The 10,683-nt window shown below is 41.0% G+C and overlaps 2 protein-coding genes across 2 annotated transcripts; one reads left to right on the top strand and one right to left on the bottom strand.

The window, feature by feature from the left end:
- Positions 1 to 7: 7 nt before the first annotated feature.
- On the top strand, positions 8 to 2,394 carry exosc6 (exosome component 6). The gene is made up of 2 exons (XM_085414696.1): positions 8 to 741; positions 1,723 to 2,394. The coding sequence occupies exons 1-2, from the start codon at positions 464 to 466 to the stop codon at positions 2,267 to 2,269; spliced, it is 825 nt and encodes a 274-aa protein (XP_085270822.1). The 5' UTR covers positions 8 to 463; the 3' UTR covers positions 2,270 to 2,394.
- Positions 2,395 to 4,013: 1,619 nt separating this feature from the next.
- psme3ip1 (proteasome activator subunit 3 interacting protein 1) lies at positions 4,014 to 9,338 on the bottom strand. Its single transcript, XM_085414697.1, has 7 exons — positions 9,270 to 9,338; positions 7,398 to 7,529; positions 7,208 to 7,306; positions 6,062 to 6,183; positions 5,595 to 5,728; positions 4,826 to 4,911; positions 4,014 to 4,631 (listed from the first exon to the last, which is right to left on the bottom strand). Exons 2-7 carry the CDS (start codon positions 7,522 to 7,524, stop codon positions 4,384 to 4,386), a joined length of 816 nt encoding a protein of 271 aa, XP_085270823.1. The 5' UTR covers positions 7,525 to 7,529; positions 9,270 to 9,338; the 3' UTR covers positions 4,014 to 4,383.
- Positions 9,339 to 10,683: the final 1,345 nt, after the last annotated feature.

Raw genomic sequence — 10,683 nt, 5'->3', positions numbered from 1 at the left:
TTCTTAACCGAGCCCGCCACGGCAGCGACACGAACCTCTGTGCTTTGGCTGATGCAACTTAAACGGTGTCAGCTCAGATTTTTGTTGTCGTTTTTAAATAGTTGATGTAGAGAAATGTGAGAAAAGTCCGCAAGCCCAATGTATGCCAGCTTTTGTTTTAAGTACTCTAACTTTTTAAACTAATGTTGTTATTTATCTATTTACATTTTTTTTAAAAGAAATGATTTTATTCTGTCCTTGATTAATAACATGTATCACTTTTTTGTGACTGTTATTTTATGGCATACGAACTGACTAGTAATAATGATGAAATATTGATGCATCCGTACGTACTCGATATTTCGCATTTCTGATGTAATATCCTTCAGTGTACGTATATTAGCGGAAGAATTTCTCCAGCATGCTATGTTTCTAGGGGAAGAGATTTCGTGCGGGACCGGTTGCTTGGTTCATTTACTTCAACATGCCGACTGACACCAAACGTGTTCGTGGTCCAGAAGTGTCTCAGAGCCCGTCTCTCTTTTCGTGCGATCCGGCGGCGGTTCTGCCCTCGAAGGGGCCCAGAGCGGACGGTCGGCGACGGGATCAGGTCGACGTGCGGCCCGTTTTCGTCCGCTGTGGCCTGGTGAGCCAAGCTAAAGGCTCCGCGTACTTGGAGGCTGGAAACACCAAGCTGATGTGCTGCGTTTACGGCCCCAGAGAAACAGACCGGAAGGATGAGACGAATATGAAATGTGGAAGGTATGGAGTTTGTTTGTTTAAATCTTTAAGCATATTGACTGTTCTAACAACACAACAAACAAAGAAATCGTTTTCTGCTGATTAAACTGTGAAGTCATAATAAAAATACAGCCTGCTGTGTCTTACATGGATAGCAGAATTTTTGGATTTTTTTATTATTTCCCCCACTGTTCTGAACTACACATGCGTGAAAACTAGTCTAAACTTTAATAAACCACATAAACAATTGAAATGCAACAGAATTTTAACTTTTGCCCAAAACAATTGCTGGAGACATTATTGACTTAATCCAAATACAGCACTTTTTTGTTGTTGTTGGGTTTTTTTGGGGGGGGGGGTTTAAAGGGATTAAAACGCTTTTTGACATATCCATCCATCCATTCGCTTCCGCTTATTCTTTTCAGGGTCGCGGGGGGCGCTGGAGCCTATCCCAGCTGTCATAGGGCGAGAGGCGGGGTACACCCTGGACAGGTCGCCAGTCTGTCGCAGGGCTAACACATAGGGACAGACAACCATTCGCGCTCACATTCACTCGCACATTCACACCTAATGGCAATTTGGATTTTCCAATTAACCTATCCCCTCAAGCTGCATGTCTTTGGACGGTGGGAGGAAGCCGGAGTACCCGGAGGGAACCCACGCAAACACGGGGAGAACATGCAAACTCCACACAGAAAGACCCCGGCCTGATGTTGGAATTGAACTCAGGACCTTCTTGCTGTGCGGCAACAGTGCTAACCACCGTGCTGCCTTTTTGACATATCCATAAGTCATAAATGTGCACAAAGAGGCAACTCCTTGTGTTTGAAAAGAGTTTTTGTATTACTTCTCACTGTGAACTATTATTTAGTACCATAGTTAGTTTGAAAACTGAGCTTATGTGGGTATACCAATAAAGCATTCAGTTTGAAGTGGACACTGATATCTGTGACAGTTTAGAAAAAAAAAGACTCAACCACAACTGTTTTTCTCTGTGTCCAGATTGACTACCGACATGCGCTTTGCTCCATTTTCCTGCCCGGAGAGGGGCTCCTGGATTCAGGGGAGTCAGGACAAGGACTTTTCCCTGATGTTACATGAGAGCCTGCAGCCTGCCATATGTCTCCACAAATACCCTCGCTCTCAGATCGAGGTCAACGTGATGGTTCTTGAGAACAGCGGTTCAGTTCTGGCCCATGCCGTCACATGCGCCTCTCTTGCGCTTGCAGATGCGGGGATCGAAATGTATGATCTGGTCCTCGGTTGCTCCATGCACCAGGATGGCACCTCCTATGTGGTTGACCCCTCCTACATGGAGGAAAACTGCTGGAACTCGGTAAGCTGTGAGAACCAGGGTGGTCTGACTGTCGCATTCCTCCCAAGCCTGAACCAGATTTCTGGACTACAGTCTGATGGAGAAATGACTGAAGAGACTCTAACCGCTGGAGTGAGGACCTGCATTGAGGGATGCTATAAACTGTACCCAGTTATCCAGCATGCCCTGACAAAGGCTGTGCGCAAAGCTGCGCCATCACAATCAGAGAGCTGAGTGAACCACGAACTCCTCCGTTTATAGTCTTTCCTGTAGATCATTTCCAATCGTTACTAAAGAACTTGATCTATTTTTCCATGTGTGGTATTAGTTCATATATTAAAAGAAAAAATGAACTGAGACTCGCCTCTTTGCATTTCCTCATTAAATTATTTAACGGACTATATTTAATGTATATTCTTCCCAGGATTTGAAACTAAATGCTTCCCACAACACTGGAGAGAAATTGTTCAACTGGTATATTTTTAGTAGGTGCACTCTGGCAGTGCAAATAGCCTCATAAAAGCAATATATGCAATATAATTACAGATGGATTTGGTCACAAAAAGTTTGTCAACACCTTCTGTCACAAACAGAATTACACAACCATTAATTACACAATTATACAACCCTCTTTTATTTTGGTTTTCATTGATGAACCCTAAATCATGTCCACGGGTCATACCCAGGGCCACAATCCCGAGTACCAAACTTTGTGTTATTTTTTTGGCACCAAGAGAGCGTTTGCCAAAAAGAGCTTAGTTATTGCAGGGCATCATAGAGACCTATCTCTGCCTTCTACATGCAGAAGTTGTCACATGTTGCTGGCTTAAAATGTAAGAAACAAAGTTACGTTTGGTGACACAGATATGGTAATCATCTACAATACAGAATAAAAATAGAAAACACTTTATTGAAAAAGCTAGAGCCTCATAGATTTACATTAGATTATTCCCTGCCTGTCAAACTGTAATCAATTGTTAAATATGCATGTTATTTTAGACCACCTCTTTCATGCACTGTATTGCCAAAAGTATTAGCTTGTCTGCCTTCACATGCATGAACTTTGGTGACATCCCATTCATAACAGACTGAAACAATGTAAAGCATGTTTCTCCTTTCTCCTCGCAAAATTCTTACTTTAACTTTGGAAAATTCTGGTCAACATTATCGACCCTTTGATTCATATTTGATAACTAGTGTTTGATAACTGGTGTGTTATATTCATTATTTATTCAGAATTATTCTTAGTCACTGCAACAGGTCATTCCACTAGTTAAGCTGCTTTGGAAGTTAAAATTGTTATGTGTACCCAACTGTTAAATGTGAAGAGAGTTGCTTACCATTAATATTAATATTATGCATGATATTGTGACTGGGGCTGAGGCCCCCAAAACATCAAATCTAGATGAATCCCTGTCTCTTTTCCTATAACCTCTCAGAAAAACAGACATTTACACTCTTTAGAGGCACCAAATTAAAAGGAATAATCATGCCCATTTCCTAAACGTGAGCCATTTTTTAAAACTTCCTGTAAATATAATGTTTCTGTTGTACTCTCAGAAACTCCAAAGTAAAACACGGCACAACACAGGGAAATCTCTTTATTTATTTCTTCTCAGACGCCCCAAAGTCTGAGACAGCAATAAACAGTCCAGTATCTTCCCAGAATAACGCAACTTTTAAACAAACATACATTACTTCACACAAATAAAAACAGAATTTTTCAATCCAAACAGACTCGGCATTCAACCCAAACGCAGTCCTGCTCTCACTCCTCTGCTGCAGATAGCTAAAAGGTGTGAGTCATGTGACAGTCTAAAGCAGTCTCTTCCTTGCTCCACAGCTGTCAATCACTGTTCCCTCAGCCAATAGCACAGCTTGCAGCCGTTGCGGCTTGGGTTGGGAAGGGAGTGTAGGGGGGGCAGGATGTCATCAGGGTAGGCAGTGCGGGATTGGTTGCTCGGCTTAAACTGCGTGACATGCAATTGAGGGAAGGAAGGGTGGAGGCGTCATGTTTGGGTGCCACAATTGCAAAACAACACAAATAGATACACAGATTTAGCTCATAATAGAGTTTAAAGTTGGTTTATTAGGGTTGTATCACTGGGCTGAACTTTGATGACGAAGAGCAACAGTTAAACTCACAGCTGTGAAAACAACAGGAATTCATAAAATGTTTGCTTGCTGTGTGTTGCAGGTGTACGACTTACTTGACAATAACTCCTGTTACCTGCAGATACGCCTCTATAAATGACTTTAATCAGTTTGTGTGTGCATGTGTTATGTGAGGTCACCTTTTCTAATTGCTGCCAACATGCGTCAGTTTGTGTGTGGATGCTGCTGTATGTCTATCTGTAGGCCCTGTTGTGCCGTGGGTACGGCGACATAATTGCGTCCACGCTACCTTCGCTGTCCGAGCTGCTGTCAGAGTCGCTGCTGCCGGAATAAACGCAGAGTCCTGGTAAAACACCGACACACACGGCCGCCGACGGCAAGTGTAGTACGCCTTGGCCGGAGCTCAAGGCGGCTGAGGGCGGCTTTGCAGTGACGCCAGGGACGGTCTGTTGATCTTTGGCTCCTGCTCCGCCCCCCTCTTCTGGAAAGCATAACTTAAGTGTAAGACCTTGTGCCAACATACAACAGTCACAGTGATTTGAACTGTAGGAAAGAGAGTAAGAGTGGTCCACTGAATCTGCATCCATTTCCACTTTTTAACAGGCTCACAGGGAACAAACTCCACTGTATATTATATGAGCTGCATATTAATGTGTTTTTCTGGCTGCTGCCCACCTGTGTGTTTTTCTCCATTTCCTGTCGTTGCTGTTGTTGCCGTGATTTCCACTTTCTGTTTCTTACTGCTGTCTGATTGTGAGGAACTTGGAGAGAGAACAAAGAGATTAGAAAAACAAGACTTAAAGCTGATCCAATTAATATTTTTATATCAGCAATTTTGTGAAATTCCTGAGTGTGGCAATTATCAACAAACTCTGTCGGTGCTGTTGAAACTGTTAGTCTCTTTGAGCTCTGTACTTTGAACAAAAACAAGTCTGAGCCAGACAATAAAGAAAAGGAGACAAAGTTAGGGCCTAGATGGTGAAAACACTGGAGTATTTAAAAAACTAATTTTCCTTTATTTAACGAGAAAGCTGAAGTCATTTTCAATAGTGTGTCCTGAGCAAAGATAGCATTAAGTCAGCATGTTTATAAAGAATCTCCACTTTGAGACCCAAGAGCCTCTGGCTACAAAGTAATATTAAAGGAGAGTCAAATTTGGATTTTGGCAGGTGGAGGGCAGAGGCTAATGGCAGCTAAAAAACAAGGCAAGGCAAGTTTATTTATATAGCACAATTCAACAGCAAGGTGATTCAAAGTGCTTTACAGAGACAATAAAAAACAGAAACAAATAAAAAGCATGATTTAAAATGGGAAAAAAAGAGTAAGTTTTAAAATTTAAGCTTAAAAGTAAAACGGTGGATTTGGCGTTTTATTCAAATGCAGCTGAGAACAGGTGAAAACAACAAGAACACGTTTTAAGGATGGTGCATGTTCATGTGCATACTTGCGTCTCTTTACAGCTCCAACTAATAAATGGGCCTGTGACAGGTGGCTGGTCCTGTGCTCCACCCCTTTAGGTGCCACCTTCTTTTCAGGCTCTTTGCGGCTCTCTGCAGATGCTTGCTTCACTAGAGCGCTGTGAAGCTACACAGTTAAGGTGAAAAAAAAAAAAAAAAACTCCTTATGGGGTCCTAGCGTGGAAAAGTGGGGGATTAAAAACTGAAGGGAGACACCAGAGAGCAGACTGGAAAGCTTTACTCAAACTAGTAAGAATATGAATGTAAAACTCAACCTCAGAAGTAGAAATCTTGCTGTGGAGGCAGTTCGTATTTGAATGAGAGTTCGAATTGCTATTGATTTTAATATAACGCAAACTTAAATGCAACTCTCATTCTGGTTTTATGTTTGCATGCTGGCTTCTACGACTCCAATCTCAACCGTGCAAGTGCCCTGTTTGAATATGAAGGATATTCTGTATTCCAACAGCTCCTTTTTCTCCTCGTCCCTGCGTTGTTTCTCCACCAGACACTGTTGCCGGGAGACCTCGTCCAAGAAACTGCTCTCATCCTCATCCAATCCCCTCACCATGTTCTCTGTTACCATAGAAACATACTCTCAAACACATGACAAGAGAGTGACTGCATTTCCCCGAAAACAAACCAGAGAGAATCTGCCATAAAAACTGCACAAACACACAAAGTAGCGTCATCTGAGGAAGCACTGAAAACAAAAATCTAACATCACTTGCAAAAATGTTGAATATGGAATTATAAATGAAAAAACTGAAGAGAGCTTTTCCAAATAAGCTCTACGTAAAAACTGGGGGTAAGTTGTCTGATACTCGAAGCAGGAGAATAAATTTCAATGTTTCCCTTAATGTAATCATTGCTTCCAAGTTGTGAAGACATTTTTGAAATCTTGAATTTCATCAGAATTAAAAGCACCAAATTATGGGAGTAGTTATTCCCATTATTTTGTTGGGAGAAGAACCTCAATTCCCAACCTGACATACAGTGGTGTGAAAGAGTTTTCCTGAATTTCCTTGGATCACAGTGTGATGTCTGGCTTTTAAGGATCCTTTGATCTACTCCACTTTAATCTCCTTTTCCACACAGGTCAATGTAGGTTTGGATTTTTGCCCCCCTAATAATAAACACCTTCATTTAAAAACTGCATTTTGTGTTTACTTGTGTTATCTTTGTCTAATATTTCAATTTGTTTAATGATCTGAAACATTTACGAGTGACAAACGTACAAGAAAATCAAGAAGGGGCACAAAGTTTCACACCACTGGAACTCTGATAAACTCTTCAAGATTAAATCTACAGACTTTACAAAGTTTCCTCAAGAGCCAAAGACAATTTTAAGGCTGATTCGGACTTGGATTAATAAGTGGACCTTAATGATGTCTAAAAATGGTGGCTTGTGCTCTAAAAAGCTTAAGTTACATTTGCTATGAAGCTGTTCAAAAACAACCTTTAGAAACTGAATATTAAAGTGTACTGACACATACTGCTGATAATACATTATTCATTATCTCTTACATCACAGAATTACAGAAGAAAAGTGTTCATTCAAACCCTAATGAAAAGTGGAGCAACACCCACAAAGACCTACTGAATTTAAACTGCTCCTCATATTCTTCTTGTTTCTTGTCTTTCTGTTCCTGCAGCCGCTCAAAGAGGGAGCGTGGGTCATACTCCTCCTCTGGGACCTCTGAGAAGTACAAAGGACAAATATAAAGGGGTTACATGCACAGTGGGACATCCTTTAGAGGTTTTGTATAGTTTTGGATATGTGTTCTTACCCTCTGGGTCGTCAGGTTTTCTGATTTTCTCCCATTCCTCCTGTCTCTTTTTCCTCCTCTCATCAAGCTCTGCTTCAGACACAAACTTCCTGCTGAGGTCGACACCTGTTCCTTCTGCTCCTTCCATTACAACTGCGCAACATAAAACACAGAAATTGGCCGACTCTTATATTGCGCTTTTCTACTCTGAGCACTCAAAGTGCTTTCTGTGTAACATTCACACTCCAATGGACGCATTGGAGAGCAATTCTCGGTTAGTGTCTTGCCCTAGAATTTTGGTATGCAGACTGGAGCAGTCGGGGATCGAACCACCAACCTTCAGATTAGACTACCTGCTCTACAGCCACACAGAAGCTCTGAATACCATTCTAAAATGTGTTGTCCCATCTCCGCACTGGACACAGACCATTTACAAGTGACTGCTCAATCAGTACCTCTGGGTTTTCCTCAAAGAACACAGAATATTAATTGATTCTTGACATAGCTCAGCAAAAAATAAGTCTATTCCATTAAAATAAGCAAAACCCTTAAAAGACTTTGTAGCTGACTACTGCGTATTCCCAATACTTACAAGTGTTAATTGTTTACAACCACCTGAGGTTACAGTCTGCTGAATAAATGTGACATGGTACTGTACAACACAATGGCATCACTAGAACAGGTTTCTGATGAAATGTCCATCTCTGCATTAAAAAAATAAAACAAAAACAATTACTACTTGTTCCAGCTGTGCCCTTTAGGGGTCGCCACATCAGATCATATGCCTCCCACTCACCCCATGCTTTGCAACCTCTTCTGTCACACTAACCCTGTGCATGTTCTCCTTCATGAAATCCATGAATCTTCTCTGTGCCCTTCCTCTTTCCCTCCTGCCTGGCAGCTCTATCGTCAACATCTTTTGAAAATATGCACTTTCCCTCCTCTGCATATGTAAAAACCATCCAAGTCTTGTTTGCCCAGCTAACTTAGTCTCCAAACCGCTCAGCCTGATCGATCCCTCGGACATACTCATTTCTAATCCTGTCCCTCATGGTCACTCCCAGTAAAAATATTAACATCTTCAACTCTGCCACATCCAGCACTGCCTCCTGTGTTTTTGTTGTCGACATCTCCAAACCACGTGTCATAACAGGTCTCACGATAGTTTATTTTGCCACGTTTCCTGACAAATCAATTTACTGGCTTGCACACTTCCTGCAAAATATTTTGGTGACTTTAAAAATAAGGTACAAAAGATGAAAACGGCCATCACGTGACAGCTTTCATTGGTTGGCATTACAGCAGATAGTATTAAGCCTGTTATTTTTATCAGTTCATCACATACAAAGCAATAATAACAAGTGCAACAGCTGGACAACACCACTGCACAATATTTCGACTAAGCTGTACCGATCTGCGTGGTTTTATTTAGCCCTCTGATGAATATGAAGATTGAAGCCATTTTAAAACTTTAACTGACGTGAAATAAGGTGACGAGTGAATTAAGTGAGAGATCTGCTTAACTGACCGAAGCATTTGGTTTATAATGGGCCCTGATGATTCACTCACTGTTACACACAACAGCGAGAACAACGCCAGCCGCTACACAAAGTTAGTCCCTTAAAGCTGTGGACACACAAAGATGAAAGGAAACACTCACACACCTGACCTCTTGCCTATATAGCAGAGCAGCAAACTCTGAACTCGCAGATGCCTTGTGCGTTGCAAAGCCGCGGCTAACGTTAGCTTCGTTAGCGTTAAAAATAATCTTTAAGAGCAACAGAACATCATGTCAAGTCTGAAAAGAAACATTTTCAGATGCATGACCAAGAAGTCTTTAGTTTAGGACTGCCTCGTATCAAGATTAAAGACCTGTATGTGGATAAACCTTACCAAGATCCAGGCTTCTCGCTAAAATAGCGCTCCAGTTTAATGATCTTTGTGTCACGCTGAAGACGGCTCGTCGCGAAATACGGCGTTCGAATTAAGTTCCGACTCACTTTTTTGTTGTTAAACGCACGCTGCTCTGTTTTCAATATATGTTAATAGATTATTTCTATTTATTTTTTAACAGAAAAGGCCTACCGAATATTACCGATGACCTAGATTTATTAGTAGACACAGTTGTTGTCAATTATTAATTATATCTACATCGTGTGCTTCTTGCGCGTATAATTAAAGAGTCCCTTAATTATACGCACCATTTGTAGTTCCATTTTCCAGAAAAAATAAACAAACCAAAACCTCAAATAAATAGAGGTCTAAACAAACAATACTCAAAACAAGACGGAATAAACAAGAAAATAACAAAAGACTAAAGCTTTTCAAATAAATTACATTTGCAGATAAAACCGTGAATATACAGTACAAAGTTGTATATATTCGACCTTCCCTGTAAGTTTGCCTTCTCAGATTAACTAATGAGTATAAGTAAACCCATAAAAATAAGATTGTAAGCAGTTACTAAATTGATCACAAGATGGCGCCTAAAATCCATTAATGAGGTCCAAAGGTATCTCTGGAGGACTGTTCAGCTACATTTTAAGGGTAGATGGTAATTTATTTTACTCGTTCGTCTTGTTCACGATGACCTCTTGAAGTGCCTTTTCGATTTAAGTGACAGATTCCAGATGATGGAATGTGTACGTTTAGCAAGCGGCGCCCACAGGCTACAGCCTCCTGTGTTGCTAAAGCAAAGTCCAGTTTAAAGAAAAATGATCCTCCACTCTCTTAATTCTTTCCCTCTGCAAACACTTTCTTGGCTAGTTTAAAGTTTCACGGATAGTTTCAAGTGTTGCTGGACAAATGTAGGAAACATGTAGTTTCATTTGTAATAAATGGTTCCCATTTTTGTCCAGAAGCATGTTATGCTTTACGGATTGGCAAGTTGCTATCACATGACTGTACAGTGCCATGAAGTAACCTTCAGTTTCACAGTCAGATCCAACCCGTTCTTGTGACATCTGCTTTCAAAAAGCAAAAAGGATGATAAGTATAACACGAGGTTTGCAGCTTCTTACACGTGACTTCAAAAGCCAGTGGATGACATCACTGGCCTCACATCATGCAAACACAATTTTTCAAGCATAACTTATTTTTAGAATCACTTTTATATTTTGAAAATTTGTTCCGGTTTAATAGTCCAACCTCTGACAGCCTAACCTGCTGCAGTAAGTGTTTGCCCGTCGCTGAGCCTGGTTTTCCTAGAAGTCAGTTGCTTTTAAAAGGAAGTTCTTCCTTCCAGCCATATCAAGTGCTTAATCAGGGGGATCATGCGATTGTTGGAGTTTTATCTCTAATAAAGTAG

Source organism: Rhamphochromis longiceps, linkage group LG7, assembly GCF_057381845.1.
Source record: "Rhamphochromis longiceps isolate RC_006_pf linkage group LG7, R_longiceps_female_GT1.1, whole genome shotgun sequence".
Taxonomy (NCBI): domain Eukaryota; kingdom Metazoa; phylum Chordata; class Actinopteri; order Cichliformes; family Cichlidae; genus Rhamphochromis; species Rhamphochromis longiceps.
The sequence above is the reverse complement of the archived record's forward strand: the minus strand, read 5'-3'. Positions and strand labels throughout refer to the sequence as shown.

Excerpts from the sequence above, each read along its gene's own strand:
- exosc6 (XM_085414696.1), top strand. The coding sequence starts at position 464 with ATGCCGACTGACACCAAACGTGTTCGTGGTCCAGAAGTGTCTCAGAGC. Across the intron at positions 742-1,722 it reads ACGAATATGAAATGTGGAAG|ATTGACTACCGACATGCGCT; the intron begins GTATGGAGTTTG and ends CTCTGTGTCCAG.
- psme3ip1 (XM_085414697.1), bottom strand. The coding sequence starts at position 7,524 with ATGGAAGGAGCAGAAGGAACAGGTGTCGACCTCAGCAGGAAGTTTGTG. Across the intron at positions 7,307-7,397 it reads AAAACCTGACGACCCAGAGG|AGGTCCCAGAGGAGGAGTAT; the intron begins GTAAGAACACAT and ends TGTACTTCTCAG. Across the intron at positions 4,912-5,594 it reads GGAGCTGTAAAGAGACGCAA|TTCCTCACAATCAGACAGCA; the intron begins GTATGCACATGA and ends TCTCTCTCCAAG.